The sequence below is a fragment of the Rhamphochromis longiceps genome, linkage group LG20, assembly GCF_057381845.1.
Source record: "Rhamphochromis longiceps isolate RC_006_pf linkage group LG20, R_longiceps_female_GT1.1, whole genome shotgun sequence".
In the NCBI taxonomy this organism is placed as follows: Eukaryota; Metazoa; Chordata; class Actinopteri; order Cichliformes; family Cichlidae; genus Rhamphochromis; species Rhamphochromis longiceps.
The window spans coordinates 23905327-23926040 of NC_140576.1; the positions used below are offsets into that span (position 1 = coordinate 23905327).

General features: G+C 37.3%; 1 protein-coding gene across 4 annotated transcripts; it reads right to left on the reverse strand.

Moving 5' to 3' along the window:
* On the reverse strand, window positions 1-15846 carry LOC146645365 (6-phosphofructo-2-kinase/fructose-2,6-bisphosphatase 2-like). Of its 4 annotated transcripts, XM_085393501.1 has the most exons (17): window positions 15715-15846; window positions 14810-14942; window positions 14098-14223; window positions 13617-13713; window positions 13327-13393; window positions 13155-13229; window positions 12748-12804; window positions 12521-12645; window positions 11793-12000; window positions 10268-10414; window positions 9932-10036; window positions 9293-9422; window positions 6482-6544; window positions 6329-6393; window positions 4028-4225; window positions 2682-2754; window positions 1-1428 (listed from the first exon to the last, which is right to left on the reverse strand). In XM_085393501.1, exons 2-16 carry the CDS (start codon window positions 14877-14879, stop codon window positions 2686-2688), a joined length of 1602 nt encoding a protein of 533 aa, XP_085249627.1. In that variant the 5' UTR covers window positions 14880-14942; window positions 15715-15846; the 3' UTR covers window positions 1-1428; window positions 2682-2685. The 4 variants fall into 4 exon arrangements, 3 of the variants coding, with proteins under 3 accessions (XP_085249627.1, XP_085249629.1, XP_085249628.1); XM_085393503.1 differs by lacking the exon at window positions 2682-2754; XR_014909021.1 differs by lacking the exons at window positions 1-1428; window positions 2682-2754 and adding an exon at window positions 5000-5065 and having other exon boundaries at window positions 4089-4225.
* Window positions 15847-20714: the final 4868 nt, after the last annotated feature.

Sequence of the window (20714 nt, forward strand, 5' to 3'; positions counted from 1 at the left end):
GGGATTTATTTATTTAAAATAAGAACAAAAACAATTCACAATTCAGAGCTGAATGTGCTGCACAGAGCTCCTTTTTCTTTAGAACTCTGACACAAAACTGCTGGATTTACATATTAGAAAACATCATTACAGTAGAAGCAGAACAGACCACGCAGTGAAAAGCTGTGTCACAAAAGCAACATATCAGATTTGTATCATCCAACTGTTACATTTCAATCTAAATGTATCTCATTCCCAGATTTAGATTTGTCCTTAGATTGCTCCCTCATTCAACTCTGTTGATGCATGTCTCTGGAGTTTAGCAAACAGGAAGGTTACTCCCACTGAGATTGCACAGATTTCTTTACTGGAATAAAGACTTTATTTCCAACAAATGACAGTCTGTGTAAAAACAGTGTAACTGTGGTAAAATGTGTGCAGCTACATTAGCTACAAGTTCATTTTAAGACATTCAAATGTGTCGTCAATTCCATTTCCTTCCATTCAAGGAAACAATTTTGCATATCATATCTTTGATTACCTGGGTCAAAGCCTATATTCCTGTAAATAAAGGTACTTTCCTAAATGACCCTTTTTCAATCTTGTCGTTCCATATGGACAGTAAAGGTAGAACTACAAAGGCCCTGATTTGTTTTTCCCCGTGACGAAATCTAAAGCATTACAAACCAACATAACATCCAATACTGCTGTACAAGTAACCTCTGTGTTTAGAAAATCTGCATTAATTTTATGCAGTTCAAAGGTGAGCAGCTTTACATGATCACAGTGCCATGATTCTATATCAAAGCTGTTATTTATACGGAAGACAAAATAAAAGAAGAAGTACACATCTCAAGAGAGAAGATTAACTAACTGTCACAGATTAAAGTCGACACACAGTAGATCCTGCACTTTTTATAGGGCTGGACGAAACATGTCATTAATGTTTACAGCTTATGGCTTCCCCCTGAAAACTAAATCGCACTTCTGCATACCTAAATTGCACCTCACAATACATTTATTGCTACATGTTGTCAGAGGGAGAATGCACATAACTAAGTGACCTTAAAATTAAAAGTGAAACAATCTAAGCACAAAATAAGGCTGCACATGGCTTCCTTCAAGACAGAAATTCTCTTATACTACACTGAAGAAAAAAGGTTGAGGTATAAATTTCACAATCAGCATATTCGACATCTAATAAAGCACACCATGACTGTAATCTGCAATATTATATGGAGTGTGCCAGCAACTAATGGATGGTGTTGAGAGTGTCTTTGGTACAAGTGTTTGATTTGTATATTTGAATGGATCACACATTCGCTGACTTCATTTATGTACACACATGCTCTAACTTGCAAGTCCATGCTTAAAATCATAATGACCGAAGCTTTTTGGGTTTCTTTCTGCTGGTCCTTGCTGGTCAGTACTGGACTTGTCGAGAAAAGCCTGGGATAAAAGACAAAAATGAAGCAATGAGACAACTGTAATACAGTTCACTCACCAGCCACCTTGTTAGGTATACCTCGGCAACTGCTAGTTAATGCAAGTAATCTTTGCTTTGAGGCATGAAAACAAGAGCAAGACAACCTGCTGAAGTTCAAACTAAGCAAAAGAAAGGGAAAGAATGGTAATTTAAGTTACTTTGAATGTGGCAGAGTTATTGGTGACAGATGGGCTATTTCAAGTATTTCAGAAACTGCTGATCTCCTGGGTTTTCCCCACACAATGATTTCTAGGCTTTACAGATAATGATTATAAAAAGAAAAAACACAAAATACCCAGTGAGCGTCAGTCAGCAAAAGTAATGTTGCCTATAAGAAATTGGATTTCCATTAGTTTTCAACTATTAACTGGGAGGGTAATAGTTGAAAGGGCACTTTAATGTCCTCTCATTAAAACACAAGTTAAAAAATCTCTGACACAAATTGTAAAATTGACAAATTTCTGTGGTCAACCACAGTTTCGAACACTCTCAAGAAAAAAAAAGAGAGAGATCAAATTACTCCAGTGCTACCAGCCTTGGTAGCACTTGGTCTTAATGAACTAGTCATTTGATTCAGGTGTGTTGATCCAGGGGGCCTGGAGTTGCCGACCCCTGCTGTAGAATGACTCCTGAGTGACCATCAACTGTGAGTGAATGCCTCTAAATTAAAGTTGAAGACATACTTTTATTGTTAAGCTTTTGGAAAGAGCTGATCTCTGGAACTGTGGTTTGAGAACAGATTGTTGCTATGTTATTTTATGCAGCTAAATAACCACTTGCTACCATCAAGGTATGCCGAAGAGCATTTCTAAATGCACCATCAGCTAAGAACAGCAAACTGAGGCTATAATTTGCACAGAGTCAACAAAGTTGGACAAACATCTGCTGTGACATCTGGATGGTAGGGTCAGAACTTGGTGTTAACAACATGAAAGCACCTTTAGGATGTGAAATGGAAGATTTGCATCACAGATGTGCAGTTGACAAATCTGTAGAAACTGTTTGATGCTATCAAGTGAATATAGACCAAAATCTTTGATGTGTCCATGAATCAAGGCAGTCCTGAAGGCAAAAGGGATCCAAACAAGTACTAATAAGGTGTAACTAATAAGGTCACCAGTGAGTGTATAGTATTGTAAAGTACAGTACAGAGTATAAAGTATACTGATATATGTATAATGTTCTGTGTAACAGATAAGAGGAAGGTTATGAATACCTTTTTATGTACTTCTGTTTTTAAACTCCACACAGTCATCTGTGTCTGCACCAGTGAAACCATTTAGAGAGTTCTGCAAGAAGGAAAAGCAAGGGAGAGAAAGTAGACTGCTTTAACCCAAACAGGAATGAGCTATTTGTTTTGACTGGCGCCGACTGAACTTGAACTAATACTAAAATCTGAGGTCACAGCTCAGAGTGAGACACTGATTTTCTGTCCTACTACAGCTAAAAGGTCACTTTTTGGGTAACAACACAAGCAAAAACATTGGAGAAAAAAAGTTATATTCATGTATACACATCCAACATCCTTATGAAGGAACATTGCTTGTTGTAAACATCCATGAACATGAAAAACAAACCATCCTGGGTTTGCTTATGCTGGCCTCTGCCAGCCCAAAACCTTAACACTTAAAGTACATTTGTACATACAGAATACTTTTATTTAAACCTTGAATCAATTATTTAAATAAAAAGATAAATAATCCTCCCTCATGCTGTATGGTATGAGAAAAGATAGGCATATGTGTACATGCAGAGCAGTGATTGTCCAGACGGTGCATTGCACCTGTGATAAACACGTTAGAACAAACTAAAGAACAATCTTGATAGCACTTGATAACATTGTTCCGTTATATTCCAGTAATAACTGATTACCAAAGGTTCTGTTTGTCTAACACTTTTCATAATAAAAAATAATGATAAGACTGGTTTAGTTGCTTTGAGTTTTTTTCAGTCATCATATTTCACTGTATGCTGCTGTTAACCTTTCAACTTTTAACTTTTTCCTATATTAATCATGTCTACAGTATTAGTTTCAAATGTTAGTTCAGTTTTCATTTTGCTAATTTTTCACAGCCAGTTGTGTCATGTGTCTTCACTGTTACAAGACAAGCAAGGATGGCCTCCAAATTTGTGCCTACTGAGACTTTTTGTTATCTCCATTTTTCACATGAACCTTTGTGGCTACAAGCAAGGCAACGTTGGTACTGTTAGTGTCCCACGCAATTCAGTGTCAGAGTAAATGGTGGATAAAATAACACAGTTTTTTTACACCGTCACACTGCTTTTTAATTATCATTATTAGCCAAGCCGACTTTGAAGCTAAATTGTTACAAAAAGCCAGTGCATGTCCACATGGACATCTCCTCATCCATTGTGTGAGCAACAATAGTAAATGTTGGTTGAATCACTTTATTTATTCTGATACATTCTGACTCATCTAACATAATTTGCTGATTGTTTAGTCTGTTTCAGATATTTATATGAATATATAATATTTATCTGTATATTCAGCCATACCAGCTGACCTATAACCACAGTATCTTGTGTGAGAAAGGCACTGACCTCACTTTGTACCGTTTCTGACCCTTCAGATGCCTCAGAGAATTGCATGCTGGGTAAAGTAGGGGCCTGGGACATACGAGTATGTGAAGGGTTCCCCACACTGTAAAGACGAGGTCGTTTAATCTGGTCTTGGCTGGACAGCGGTGTGAAGCTGTTTCTTCGAAGGAAAGCTGGTATGGCATCTGTTTGGCCTTTATTCTGCTCAGCAAAGAACAAAAAGAGAAAGTGGACTAACTTTTATGTTACAATGACTAAACCTCTCCTTGGTCTAAAATCAGTGCGTTCCATGTTTGGGAAAGACAGCCACTGACACAAACAACCATAAATAGAAGAGCCATTGTCATGTTAGTCTGAGGGGACAGGATATTTCTCACCACAGTTAACAAGAGGTTTCTCAGTAAACGTGTTTATGTGTTAACACCCACTTTGTCTCAGGACTCAGACTTTAAATACTTGTAACTAATCAGCATGAGCTCCACGGGCAGAGAGCAGACATGGACCTCACTGATGAGTGCTACAAGGGGATGTCCTGATACATTTCTTAAAATTCAGAACATTTAAGGGAACTCCTTAAATAGAATTTCCCAAAAGCGATAAAGGTGTTTGAGTACATAAACAAGTTTGGATGTATTTCCCCACACAACAGGTGTTTATAAAAGCAGAAACAGAGTTAATAATATACCTCACACATAACTTACCACAGACTTTCCTGTAGTTTTTATTGCTTGCTGACATTAGTAGAAGAAACACTAAACCAACTACCTGCTGAACAAGTAAAGAGAAGGCACTGAGGATGATGGGCCACGTGCTTTTTAAAGTAGCACTAGCAGATATACCCTTTAAAGGAATCTCTGAGGGAAACAAAGGAAAGGCCAACTAAGAAACACTAAAAAGGAGTCACCAAAGAGCTCCCCTCCACCTGGAGCCAACAACAGATGGACAAGGAGAGGTGGAAAACTTTTTTGCACTGACCTATCTCCCACCAGAGACAATGGCCGTACCCGCACAGTGAGGACAAAACTCCAGGATTCATTGCACCTGATCAAGAAATAGTCCCACACATTACATTAGAAAAACTGGGACAAAGATTTACACTCACTGGCCACTTTATTAGGTACACCTGTAAACTGCTCGTTAACACAAATATCTAATCAGCAAATCACATGGCAGCACTGCTATTCATTGATTTGATCAAGACAGCCTGCTGAAGTCCAAACAGAGCATCGGAATGGGGAGGAAAGGCGATTTAAGGTGGCATGGTTAGTAGAGCAGGTCTGAGTATTTCCGAAACTTGAATACAAATACAGAAAATTCTCAAAAAAAAAAAAAAAAAGGAGCAAATATTCAGTAAGTAGCAGTTTGCTGGGTGAAAGCAGCTAACTGATTTGAGCTGAGAGGAAGAGAACTGTAACTGCAATAACTGCTAGTTACAACCAAGATATGCAGAGGAGTATCTCTGTACGCTTAAGACGTGGAACCGAGAAACAAATGTACAAATACAGCAGCAGAACACCACACTGGGTGCTAGTACTGTTAGGATAGAGCAGGAAAACAAGGCTACCATTTGTACAGGCTCACCAAAACTGGACAACACAATATTGCCTTATCTGATGAGTCAGCTTTCCTACTGTAACATTCAGATGGTAGCAACAGTTCAGGCTGTTGGTGGTGTAAAGGTGGGAGGGATACTTTCCTTACTTATTATCAGTCGAGCATTGATTAAACACCATAGTCTAGCTCATTATTGTTGCTGACCATGTTTTGTGGGATGTGGTGGAGCAGTAGACTGAGACCATGCTGATAAATGTGCAGCCACTATGTGTGGCTATCATGCCAATATAGTCCGAAATCTCTGAGGAATCTTTTCAGTGCCTTGTTGAATTTATGCCACAAAGAATTAAGACAGGTTTTAAGGCTAAAGTGGATCCAACCCGATCCTAGAATGGTATACTAGCAACCAAACAAAGTGGCTTGTGACTGTAAATAACTTAAACACAGGCTAGCTGTTGTTTCCACTGCTTCCTTTCTAGATATAGTCAGATATGACTGGAATGATTGGTATAAATCTTCTTATCTAACTGTTGGATCGAAATTACAAGTGCAATTCTGAAAGGCTTTTCGAGAATGAGGAACAATTATTCCAAAGAATAACTCTTAACATGGCGCTGGTTAACACAGATGACTGATGTTTCAGACTCCATACTATGGACAAACACGTGACAAAGAATAGGATGAACGGTTCTACAGAAAACTGACCACATGTTTGCGATACGAAACACTAGAAAACAGGCAGAAGCTTACTAATGGTCTATCCCTGTGAGTGTTGACAGCCTCCACCCCCAGGTCAAATACATCCACTTTACAACCTAGGAGAAGGAACCAAAATACATTACAACAAGGCAACAAAAACAAGTGAGGATGTTTAGTTGACTTAACAACAAAGTAGGGACTTACCATAAGCCACAGGGGTGAGTTTTAGGACAGTGTGTAGGGGGCACTTCAAGAAGGGCAGGTCATCTGTGCCAACATGAATAAAAGTGGCCAGTGAGATTACTGTGGTTTCACCCAGTCATGCTTTTCATATTCTCCTACATGTTTGTGGAGTTTACTGTCATGTCTGAAGTGGCAGGCCAGCTGTAAAACTTATGCTGCGCTTTATGGAGGTACAGTGCATGTTGCTGTTAACTCTGCTGTATGTCTCATGGGTGGGCAGTGCAGTGGGACATGAAGCCAGTCAAAGCAGCACCCACACTTTGGTTTTTGCAGTCAGACTGTGGTTGAGCTTTTAAACCGATCCAGGAGCACTGACCACTTCCTCTGCTGACTGACAGAACCACTTCTGCCCACGCCATATTATGGTAGTGAGTGAACTAATTATTTTCCAAAAGTAATGCTCACGTCACATGATCAAGTACATAAAGAAGCTTTCAGCACATAATGATCTAATCTGTCCCTTTCCAAGTTTCTGATTGCCAATGGCGTTCACATATACGACATTCTTACCTTGTTTGTGCCCAATAATAACAACATCAGTCTTTCCTGTCCTGTGTTTTTGTTATTTTATTTTCACTCTCATTTATTTTTTCTAACCCTTCTAGACAACATTTTCGTTATGTCATAATATTTACCTTCATAAATGAAAATATAGAGGGACACTAAAAACACATTTCTATATCACGGGGAGTCCTAATTGTATAGCTTGAACTCTTGCTACTGCTGTTGATGGCGTCTTTCTGATCTGTTTATTTTCCAAACACTGGAGAAGACAGCGGCAATCAGGAAGTACATCATTACAGACGTCACTTATTTACATCACTTTTTACAGACATACCTGAATATCTAAATCTCTGGAGATATAACTCAGTGCATTATCAGGCACATGGTGCTACTTTAAAACCAATCATCTCCTACATGTCTTAAAAACAGAGTAGTCTGCAAAGAGTGGTGCTCTCTTCACTGCGTCATGTTTAGCAGATGTTCCTTATGTTAAATTTTGATTAATCTGGAAACAGTCGGCATTTTTATGTGGCTGTTTCCCCCTATATTCATTAAAAAATATACATGCAGAAAAAGTTGATCTGAAAGGTTGTGACTTAGACTCCCCCATGTGGTGGCATTAAAAAGACAATCACAGAATGAAAGTCTAACTAAATGATTGATTGTTTCATTACCATCCACTGTCTAATGTGGTCAAAATATTTATATCAGTGATTCTGCTCTGCCAAATAACATCCACCCTGTTTACTGCACTGGGACACAGCTTAATACACAGTATACTGCAGTTAAAGCTGTACTATTCTTAGAGGTTCTTCGCTGGAACTTAGAGCTCATGGCACAGAAAACATGGTGGGTGGACACAACATCCATCTAAGCCTGTGCCTAATTCTGTTATATGAATTAGAGATGCACGTACTAACAGCGCACAGTTGGCTGATGTCTATAAAAGTATGAATTGCACTTTGAGCACTAAAGAGTGTGTGACGCAATAGTCTGGCGCCATTTGTAGATGAGATTGATTAATTATTAATCAATTAATAATTAATTAATTAGATTGTGATTGGTTGAAAGTGTGCAGCACTTAAAAAGGCTTAAAATAAATTTACTATTCATTCTTCAGAAAACACCTCCCGGCAGTTATGTGCGGTTCTCACTGCTCAGCCTGCGATTGCCGTGCCCACAGCCGCACAACAGCTGAAATGACCCTTTTGCAATATTCAGCCACACTACTCTCAACACATAAACCAGATTTATGGTTTCACAAACTCCCACATCATTACATCATTACCATATTTTTGTTGCAGTCACTGGAGTTGCATTGTACACACCTAGCTTGTTTAGCTTGTGTTTCTTTTTTCCACACGTTTTATTACATTAGACTGTAGTCTAAAATTCTAAATGATGGTTGCTTTAATTACTTTTTCTGCTTTATGAGGTACCTGGCTTAGTCCTTTCTGGTTAGACCAAAGAGGGGGTTGAGGGTGCGGCTGGCTGAAATACAGAGACCTAATGAGTGAAATGAAACCATCTGTTGTGAGAGCATGGAGGAATGGGGCTTATTTGTTTTGAATTAGTTACTGTCCCTCCGGTTTCTCCCTTCATAATGGTTTCATCCACGAATATATAGGTAGCTGTCTCTCACTTTTTTAAGCAGTAAATTAGAAAAAGGTTCTGTTTAGATTACCTCTTTTACAGGCCCACTTATTCCTTAAAAATCACTTATTTTCATTTTGCTGAAATGAAATAGTTTTTTTAGGATATATTGGTGAAAAGTAAAACCAGCTTTTTAAAAAGTAAACCTGCACACTGGTGGCCTTTGGCACTGCTATGCAGCCATTCACACAATGCCAAGTGCATAATCTACAATAAGGAAACAACTGGTAATGTGGAAATGCACATTTCAAAGTCATGACAATATCTAAATTTAGTGCCCCATGTGATATTTCTCCAAATATAAAGAAACAAAAATAGTAAGTGCTTTGGAAACTGCTTCTCATCCATTAAAGTTGCACGTGCATGAGTCATTTAGTGTATTTCTGTTAACTTTGTATTTCTGCTGACTGTATTACAACTGTTGTTGTAATTTGGCACTATTTAAATACAACTAAATTGCATTGAATTAACTTGTATGAATGAGTGCTTATTTATCTGGGCAAATTAGTTGTGGTAATGACAATGCTGGCTGAAATGGATCACTCAGCACTGTAAACCTGTAATCTGAGAAGGTGCTTTAGCATGTTTAGCATATCCTATTTCTGAGCATGTCACCTGCGCCTTTGTCCAGAAAATATGCGAGCAAGCAGCGCATGACAGCCTGATGACAGATGACCAGAACATTAGCCTGTCGCTCCAGCTCCATGATCACTGGCTCCAGCCGCTGAACCAGGTCCTGATAGGACTATGGAGAGAGTCAAATGAAAGAGGTCCATTCAGTTTCACATTTTTCAGTTTGTTACATCAAAAAATCTTTGACTAACTACTGCAAGATCTAATTTTGTCATGTGCTTACTGTTATTTTAATTTTCCCTTTTCTTTATTAGTCAGTGTTAGTTATGATGAACAGCAGCAATATAGCTGACGTGTCTTTATTCTATGCTCCTCTGCAATATGAGCTCATAGTATTTCTATTTATCTCAGCATAAAATCTTCTGTTCTGTTACATATAATGATGCATTTGTAGTTAAAAAAGAAGCTATTCTTGCAGCTGACAAAATTTTTAACTTTTGTTTTTCTGACTGATGATTCATCCGCAGCCCTCTGGCATTCACACTATGGTAAAAGAATAATGAGAAATAAAAAGTAAAAAATAAACTTGAAATTTAAAGCCTGTTGCATAAACTTGACAAACTCACAGTGGTAATATATGGCAGGTCAAACAACACTCCAGGAGAAAATTAAACCTTTTACCTCTCCTCCAGGGTAGCGGTAATGATACTTGTCCTGGTCTCGCATAGCATACTCCTCTGGGTATTTTTCCTCAATCATCTTATAGGTCATTTCTTCACACACTCCCTAAAATACAAAGTAATAAGATCGAGACTTATCATGTTTTCACTGTGTCTGTTCCAATATATGCAGGAAAATACAGTTTCACACATGAAAATGACACATTTATTGTAGTTTTTCCTCTGTAGACATCACAGTTGCACACAACAATCAAGGAGTCATTAAAGTGCAGACTTTAAGCTGTATTTCAAGAAGTTTAACAAAAGTTTGTATATATAAAACTTAAGTAATACCTACAGCATCTATTTCATTGAGAATCTTCCACTGTTCATAGGGAATACTCAGCTCCTCTGCTGTCTGAATGGTGCGTCTTAGCTGGCTGGTCCAAACTTTCAGGTCTGACAATTTATGCTCTTTCACAAACCTCTTCAGTGCAGCTGCAAACTGTCAAACGTAGCATATGAAAACACAAATATGTTTAAGAACTGACTATAAAGTCATTCTTCCCACGTTCAGTTGAACTGTATTTTACAGGTTCAAGGAGCAGGACCATAAGAATCAAAAACCTAACCTGATTTAAAATGTTTAGGCTGCTTTTAGATCACTCTCTGTAAGTTCCATTCTGACAACTTACATGTGTTCTTTAATTTCACAACGATGCCCCTCCTTAAATTCTTCAATTGCCACCTTGTTGTGATGGACAGGTTTGTGCACCAAACAAGAAAGGCTAGAAACTAGAGGCTAGAAAAGCTGAGTATAAGTGGACCATGTTAAGCAGCTCTATTGCCGAAGCTGAGAGCTACAGCGCTGTGGCTACAAAGTGCACGGCGGTAACCCCTGAACCAGATGATGAACACCAGAGGTGAAGAAAGAGTCAGACTAGTAAGTGCTTCGTTTGGATTGCATGCAGTAAGTCAGACTGTGTGAGACTTGGACTCCACCATGGCTGCCCTTCATCAATGATTCTGTTCACATTTCTGCTTTTCACAGATGATGTGGTCAGGCAGTGACCTCCAGTGTGCAGCAAGGTGGTTTGCAATGGTTGAAATGTGAACTGCAGTCTAAAGTGAACGAAGCTAATTATTTACCAGTCGATTGACATTCTTAGCCTCACCTATTGCCACAAGCTCTTGGTAGTGACTGAAATCATGAGTTGCTGGATACCAGTGAGGGTGGTATCTAACAAGCATATCTCCTGGATGGCTTCTAGGTAAGCTGGTTCGCACACTGTCCTACCAGCAAGAGCCCAAGTACATGCTGGAGAGATTATGTGTCTCAGCTGGCTTGGGATCAGATGGAGGGGGTGGTTGGGGAAAGTGAGGTCTGGGCATCTACTTAGATTGCTGTCCTCATAAATCAAATCCAGATAAATGGCAGAAAATGGATGTATAGATGACTTCACAACGGTCTTCACATTTATTTAGAAAACACCCCTTCCTGTCTTCAAATTTTTGTATCCCATATCATTATGTGGTGAGAGCTGTATAAATGCATAGTGAAATCTTTTATTTTTTTGCTTACAATGTGGCCAGATTTGTCACCACATCACATAAATAAAAATCAAGGTAAAAGTGTTGTTGATAAACTGGAGAAACGTCTAAGTTTTGAGTTAGACGTCCTTCTCCCAGAACTTTTTGATCACACCTCCTTTTAAAGCTTATTGTTTTGAAGGTGATATTAGCCAGAGCCAAATCACCCATTACCCTCTATTTATCTGTTTATGCTAAAATAGCCTGTTGGTGTTAATATTAAATTTAAAACATAAATATGGGCATTGTTACCAATCTCATCTAACTCTTTACAAGAAAAAAAACTAAAGCACCTCTTTTCCTCTCTCTGACAATTCAGAGTCTCCCCCTATACGTCCTTCCACATTGTGATGGCTCTCTCCATGTCGGCAGAGGTAGATGGAGTGGGAGTGGACGTGGATGTTCATGAGGTAGTAGACTATCTTACTTTGAATGTAATCCTGCACCCTGTTGACCAAGAAACTACGGCCAACGTTGATGACCTGGATGAAGGACAGGTTCCTGTAAGGCAGAGGAAAAATAACAATAAGTGAATCACATAAATCTCAGGCCAATAAAACTTAAGGGTAAAGAAGACATATCTTGTACTTGTGGTATAGTGTAAATACACTGGAAAATTCTCTCTCAGTAGCTTGTTAACAAGGTCATAAGAAGTGAGAAGCAGTAAAAGGATCCACAACTACTCTTGCTTATTACAGTTAAAATAACACTGTATTATCTCAGTGAGATCAATAAAAATCTAAATATATTATCAGTGTAATTATCAAAGACTTTAAATAAACCACTAAGCTTCCAAATTTAAAACTAAGTTAGTAGGAGTTCAGGAAGTAATGACCTCTGAATCACTGCTTTGCACTATAAATGAGCTTCTGTTTCCATCTTCTGGACAACTTCTGCAGGTACATGCTCTTTTACATAAAATATCTCCTTGACTTTAAACTCCCATGAAAAAAATATTTCCATTTTAAATTAGAGTTAGATTATTAGATTAGAACAATACAACTAGTAGGGGTATTCTTACTTGTCGTGTTCGTCTGGATCTAAAGGTTGGTAGGTCACTTTATAACACTCGATTCTCTTCAGAAAATCCCCCATGACGCTTTCTCTGTCCCTCTCAGGATAATCTGGGCTGGACACCTTCACGTCCTATGTGAACGAGACATTTACGGTATATCATGAGCTTTGTTACTTCAGGGATACAAGCTTGCTGATACATGAAGACAAAAAGCAAGTAAATGTATGATTTACCATAATGTTTTCAGCGATGACATCTGGATCGTCACATACTGATTCAACAAAAAACACCTGAAAAAAATAGAAGTGCATAATTAGGGGGGAAAGGTGTCATTTTACATTTTTAAATGACTGCAACACAAATTAACTACTGTCTGTTATACAGTTTGAAAAAGGCACTGAAACCAAAACAATGTTCAGAAAGGAATGTTCAGCCTGTCCAGTCATGAAGATTTGGTAACCTCTGGGTGTCTTAAATATCTGAGATATGCTTCTTGGAAACTGGCTGTAAATGGGATTTTTTCCAAGAAAAGACTTGCCAAGAAGAGCCATCGCATGCTCCATTATATTACTGTGATCTGACAACAAAAGGTTGGTGATCAGAAACTGTTTCATTATTCAGTTATAAGTGCAGTTCTAACCTTATATGCATTATCTTTTGCAAAATTAAGGATGAGTTCTCTCCTCTCTCTGGTAGTGTTGGTGGCGTCGAAAACCTGAGAGACAACATGGAGCATTCAGCATAAATCAAACCCTGCTTTAAATGTATTACGTAATACAAATAATGTTCAGGGTTTTTTATGGTGTCCTTACAGCAATCTGCCCTCCCTCCTCACTCAGATAGGTCTTCACATCCGCAAGTGCCACTATGGCAAACTTTCTGTGGAAAAATAAGCAGGAAATCAAAGCAGTAGCTCATTAATGTTATCATCATCGCGTGATGTGCTGTAATAACTATGCCGCCATTTTGTTAGGCAAACACAACACGGCTCAACAAAGGAATTTGCATGACTGTCCTACATGGAAAGTAGCCAGGTGCATTTAGTGACAAGAACTACTTTATGAAAGTACGTTCATATATGAATAGGATTTAATTTACTCACTTTCTAATTTCCATTGCTTCTTTATTGTCATGTCTGAAGAAGTCATAGGACTTGTACGACTTCACTGCATTTCTCCTATACACTCCAAGATTAAAAACTGCAAGGGAACAAACAAACAAACAGTCAGAGAACGACAATAAAACTAAGTGACAAGGATTGCCTCTGCCTAACCAGCTGTATCTGTCAAACCAGTTCTGCTGCATTACGTGTACATTGAAACATAGGTGAACAACAACAAATAGAGCCATGTGTTGAGAGATGTTGACATATACAACTACAAATTAAATAATTTGCCTGAAGATCAAGATTTTTATTAGATGGATATTTTTGCAGTCTTGATGATCATAGACTCCATCATAACCACCCTAACTTTGACTGATCTACAGTTTTATTTTTTTAACCTACATATCCGGTTTTACTAGCTTGATTTCCTGCGAAAAGGTGTCTGACTTTTTGAAACAGGCATTGCCTGATTACTGACCCTTTGTTGGTACTCCAATCCAGTTGAGGTAGCGTGTGAGCTTCTTGGACATATAGGTTTTCCCCCTAGCGGGCAATCCGATCATCACGATCATAGTTGGAGAATTGGTCATGTAGGAAGCCCAAGCTGCAGTTTGCATAAGTACAAAAAAACAAACCAAAACAGATACACATAACTATAAACTTTATTAATCATTCAAGGACATTTCAAAACCAGCCCCCTCTAAAATCTACCCTTCAAAATAAAAGGGCAGGTATGCCTACTGTATACAGTGACAGCAAAGAGTGGGAGTGTTCTGTAATAATAAAATGTCACCTCTGCAAAGTTCACTAACTAGTTAACCTTTATTTTACGTAACAATGTCGTCATCTCTTTGCTGCAGGTTAATGTTTCTATATCACAGCGTAACCTTGTCTGCTCGAGCATGAAATGGAAACATTTCCCCCTTGCTTTTCCATCACTGTTTGTGGAAGGCCATTCTCTGGCAAGAACAGACATGACTGGAATTTGTCACAGCACATCCCATTAACACTGTGTAGTTAAAGAGATCTGCTGAATTCCTACGTTAGGCCCTGTCCCACATTCCAGATTGAAGATAACCAGATTAAAGCCTGAAAGTTCAACAACATAATAATTCGTTAATAGAGGGTAAATTACACCTCTCATTTTCATATTGCATCTAAAGAACACAGACAGAAAGGCAACCACTCACAGCACTTCTTCTCATTGGTCCTCGCTGAGCTGTCTGAAGCAGCCACAGGTCTCTGGTGCCTGGCAGCCATGAGGCGTCTGATGTCTGCCCTGCTGTCCTGGCACAACTGGTCTTGGTCAGGGAGCACTGGTCACTAGTGAAACATGTCAGACACCAGCTGATAAAGAGGATCCAAACAGTGTGCATATATGTATAAGGTGACACAGATGACTGAGTGAAAAAAATATTTTATTTTGGAAAACCATTTAAACCAAAACATACAAGTGAATTATTTTTTTCCCCCTTGATTCATTTGTTGATTATTTTGTGGTCCTGTCAGGAAAAAATAGTAGGTATGTTCTAATGTCTTGTTTTGTCCTACATTGAACCGAACTTCAAAACTAATAATAGCTAAATTTCATTTAATACTAAGAGAACAAGCACATACACATATTAGAGAAGCTGGAAATATTATAATAGTTGGATTTTTTTTCATTAATTCAAAAAGACGAATGATTTTCTGCTAAGAATATCTATTCATCAACTACTTAATGTAGTAAGTAACGAACTCAATTGTACTTAAATTCATGCAATACAAGATACATTCTTCTTCTGCCAAATATCCAGATATATGATTAGTGAAGCTTATACGCTAAAAATCTCAAGCTAGTTAGATTTAATTCAAAACTGCAGACTGATACTAAGCTTTTCTGATATTATCACAGGAGAATTTTGCGGATACAGGATATGCAAAACAGTGAGAGCAGAAGCTTGTATCAGTGTCATCCTGCCAAACAGGTACAGCTCTGGTTGCCCTTGGCCTATAAAGTTCATCACTTCTGCTTTCACTTCAATATTATGTCGTTTAATAAGAAAAAACTGGTTGCAGAAAAGCCGCGATAAAGCGAACAAATGTATAAACTTACCAAAAACAAAGCGCAAGGATTTGTTTCGTTTTATTTTCTTTCTCACAGGGCTGTCATCAGTTGACGTTCAACGACACAGGAGACGGTTCCTGTTTCTTCACGGACGTTTTAGCTCCTCCTCCTCGGTTTCTGATACCGGAAGTTCAGTGTTAGTGTCAAGGAAGATTCTTTTCCGGTTATGATTTCCAAAATAAAATATTTTAGGGCCTCTAGTTTCCAAAAAAGACGTTAACTATTAAATGACCAATAACTTCCGTGTGTGTCAATCTTTGTTTAAAGGTGATGGCTTAAAAAGTTTTGAATGAATTCTAATAACTTTGTAGAGGTGTAGAGGGGAGTCATGGTAACAATACATCAAAATTTGGTCTTCCAGGTCAACTTACTGATTTATTGGTGGAAAAAACTTGAAGTGTGCATTGTCAACATATAAATGGATTGGTTCTTATGTAGAACGTTTCTATTCTACATGAGCACTCAAAGCGCTTCGGTCACATTGCGTTCCTTCAGGTTCAATAGATTGATCTGAAACTCAAAGGAATAATAATAATGCAATATAGAGTTATTTAAAACTATGTTTCTAACTCTCCGTGTTTTTTACTGACAACATGTAGGTGGACACGGAATTATAGACCAGAATTCTAAATTTCATGTTACTTTGGACCTCTGACCTTTTATTCAAGGTCAAACATTCCTAAAATCTATTTTATCTTTAAAACCATTTTTATAATTCTAATACATTTGTTTGTATTGGCAACATTTATGAAATTATACTAGTATATAGGGATTCTAAATGTCACATTATAGTTTGCATCCAAATATCATGTCACATTTGATCTTTGAGCTGACTTTTACATTTCATCTTTGCTTCTTTCAAGTGGACACCAAAATGTGTTGTCTCTTTAAAGAAAATAAGAAGAGACAGCTCTCAAGAAGAAGAAGAATATTTTTAAAAATAAAAGAAAGAGAATTAGCTGCCCAGTAAGGTAAACATTTACTGCAGTATAACAAGCTCAAGTTATATTCATGTCCAATCATTTACATATCGTTACTTATTATCCATTACCTAGCCCTGCATAATGATTATGTAATCAAAGTAAACATTTGTCATGCTGCTCTTTCTGATTTTTCCTGCACCACAAACATCTCCAAGTATGCTTAAAAAGAACAAGAAAAAAAAATAAATAAATAAAATATAAATATATATATATATATATATATATATATATATATATATATATATATATATATATATATATATATAAATACTGTTAACTCCTAAAAGTAAATAGTGCCTCAAATGTGGGCTGCTTTAGCGGAGGATTATGCTCTAAGTGCTTCCTGTTAAATTTAGTTTTGAAAGTGCTTCATGCCATAATATGCTATGCAAAAAGGATAAAGCTTCAACTTACTCAGTGATCTCCTAATCTTGACTTAACTGAGTGCTTTGCTGTAATTTGTTTACTTTTCACTGTAGAAAAAAAGCTGTTGATAATAACTTATATAAAAGCCTTATTGTTATATTGAAGGAAAGCAATGATAAGCCACTGAGCAGATTATTGTGAGAATAGAAAATATTAAGGAGAAAACAAGTGCATAAATATAGATATTATTTACTACAATGTAAAAAATAATGCACCGCACTGCATAGGATTAAAAATGCATTTACACTCCATTATGGTAACAGGTCCATAATTGGCTAGGCAAGGACACAATATTTGAAGTTTTGCCTCTGTGCACCACCACAGTGGATTTACCGGTAAATAAAAAAAGTAATAATCAACATGTGATTAAAGTGCAGACTTTCAGCTTTAATTCATGAGATTTTACAAAAAATACATTTCATACATAGTTCCTGAATTTAAGAGGTTCAAAAATAACTGGACATTTAAACTGAAAAGGTGTTTCACGATCACATGAGGCCTGTCCCCATGTTATTTCATGACAACTGAAGCAGGCATAATATATGAAATTGTTTCCAAGTGTTGAATTTGCATTGTATAGCTTTTAATTAGGTAGGCCATCAGACTAAAAGTAGCTAAGTTTATGAGCAGCTAATGCAACAGTCGGGTGTATTAATTAAAAGAAAGCCAATTTTGTAACACCAAAAGGCCTGAAAAACCACAGAAGACAACTAAAATGCACGATGACAGAATTATTTCCTTGGTTAAGAAAAGCAGCTTCATAGCATCTAACTAAGTCAAAAACACCGTCAAGGACGTAGATGTATCATCATGTCAAGGTCTACAATCAAGACCTTACACTCAGAAACATCTAAAAGAGCCTGCACAGGTATAAATAAAAAAAATATCTTTGGACAGATGAAATCAAGGTTAACTTGTACTAGATTAGCAGGAAGAGAAACATATGGAGCTCGTGCTCGGAGCTCATGATTTGAAACATACTGCGTTATCTGTTCAACATGGTGAAAGGCGATGTTATAGCGTGGGTACGTAGGTCACTGATGTTTATTGATGATGTGACTGCTGACAGAAGTGTACAGGGCTATGCTCTCTGCTCAGACTCAGACAAATGCTTCAAAACCGATCCGACAGATGTCAATGCAAATCACTAATGAGTCAAAAAATACTGCAAAAGCAACCCAGGAGTTTCTTAAGGCAAAAAAACCCCATCAAGATAAAACTTAATGCAGAGAGACCTCCAAAAAAAAGAGAGAAAAAAGCAGCACTTTAAGGCAGCTGCTGTTCTTACAAGTTCTAAAAACAATCCTCAAAATTGTGTCTGTCCAGTTAATTTTGAGCTTCTGAAAATAGCTTTATTTATTAAACATTTTTATTATTATTATTATTTATTAAACATTTAAACATCTTTAATCCACCTAAGAAAAGAAAGTCTGCACTTCAATCACATATTGATGTTTTGATTCAAAATCCACTGAGGCGTTTACTTTGTCCAGCAAATTATGGACCTAACTGTATAATCTCAAAAGTGGAGCCACATACTAATATTATACTAATAAATACTGACCTATTAGTGTCATGTTGGCCCTTTTGCTGGCCTTGTTAACTGCTATTGCCCTGATGCCAGATAAAATGGCATTTTACCTATGCAGTGGCTGACCTTTAGCTGTTGTGATTTTGGCTGCATAGACTATCATTATAGTTGTTATGGAGTTGAAAGGCTTTAAAATAGTTCAGTTATTTTGTATAGGAGGTGTAAATGACAGCAAAAATAAAATAAACACACAAAAATATAATGACAGCAACTATCAGCTCATTAAACATTTTTATCATCCCAGAATTTCACGTTTAAAGTGCCTAAGAAGATATCTATTGTACTTGCTGTCTTGGTAGTGATTCAATTCAATTCAATTCAATTCAATTCAATTCAATTCAATTTTATTTATATAGCGCCAAATCACAACAAAAGTCGCCTCAAGGCGACTTTTGCTTTAAGCATCCACACTATTGAGTTCCTGTTTCTCTTTATTCTTTATTATTGTGTGGATGCTTTAAGCATCCACACTATTGAGTTCCTGTTTCTCTTTATTCTTTATAGTGTGGATGCTTTAAGCATCTACACTATTGAGTTCCTGTTTCTCTTTATTCTTTATTGTGTGGATGCTTTAAGCATCCACACTATTGAGTTCCTCTTGGGACTTCCGTACACTTTTTGGCACTTAACTACTTCCACAATTTTCAGCCGATTTTCACCGTTCAAATTTTAAAATATTCTGCTATTTCTGCTAATTCCTGCTATGTCTTTTGGTATTTTTCACTATTATACTTTTTAAAATATTAAGCTTAATTTGTCCCATTGAAATGAATGGGAAATTTCTGCAATTCTGCTAAAATTTGCTTGTTTCTGAAACTTAACTACTTCCTCATATTTTCACGTAGAACAACCATTCAAACTTTAAAATGTTCTCAAATTATTGGGCTATTCAGGTATGATTCAGCTTTTTCAAATCTTTTACCGTTTTACCTTTATGCCTCTTAAAGTTTTCAGTTGCAAAATTGTGATTTTTCACAAAATACATGCGTTGTTATGGTTGCTATGCACTTGGCTTCCAGTCTGCCACTGAAGGTTTTGCAGTCTTCTCTTCATGTCCGAACAACTTCTTGCTACTTGCTCAATCTTCACTCAACTTCCACAAATTATACATCAAAACGTAGGTATTTTTGCTGGGTTTCCGAAAATGTCACTATCATTGTTGTGGGATTTATAGAATTTTGGCAAATCTCCTCAGACCAACACAAAGTCGCAAAACTCTCCATAGAAAGTCAATGGAGAGCTTGTTCAAAATCACCGCTTGATTTCTGTAATGAGAGGCATATTCGAATCGTCATATCTCCTTAACGAAGCAAAGTTAAGACATAAGGCTTGTCCCAGTATATCTTCAGACACTCCTGACGCTCACAATTCAAGAATTATTTTTTCACCTATTACCGTTCTGAAATGAGTTAGACTTGTTTGAGGGTAGGAAATTCGTCCTTCGCTCAGATTTCTTCAGATTTCAAACTCTGGAAATGAACCACTTTTTTCTCTCGTCATATCTTTTTAATGGATTTCCACAGAGACCTGAAAATTTCCATGATTGTTCACCAAAGCCTGCTGTCTCTTACGGTGAAAGAATGATATTGATACTCCAAATAGATTTAGAGTTAGAAAGCGTTGTTTGAGGGCAAGTCAAGGCAGTTTTTGCTTTGCTCTACTCAGTTATGGTGCATTAGAAGTCAATTATCTTTAATAATTCATATTTTAATGATAAATTGTCAACACTTTAAGATTCCCTCATCTCTTCTGAACAAAACGGTGTAAGAATGACCGTTCTAGCCCCTACGGTTAGGAAATTATGGTCATTTGTTTGAGGGGAGTCGTCATTATGAGAAATAGACTGCAAAAATCCTGTGTCTCTCTGTGCTGCATGCACCTGTTTTGGCGGGAAAAAGTGCACAGGCTCTCTGATTGGTGGATTCAAATTCAGCAGCTCCAAGGCTGCTTGACTGAGCTAGAAACTTACTTCTGTGTGTGTGTGTGTG

Bases quoted from the DNA above. Each gene is read 5' to 3' on its own strand.
- LOC146645365 (XM_085393503.1), bottom strand. From the start codon at position 14,879: ATGGCTGCCAGGCACCAGAGACCTGTGGCTGCTTCAGACAGCTCAGCG. The intron at 12,646-12,747 runs GTAAATCATACA...TCGTTCACATAG, and splicing joins TCATCGCTGAAAACATTATG to GACGTGAAGGTGTCCAGCCC. The intron at 1,429-4,027 runs GTCAGTGCCTTT...CTTTTATCCCAG, and splicing joins CAGAAACGGTACAAAGTGAG to GCTTTTCTCGACAAGTCCAG.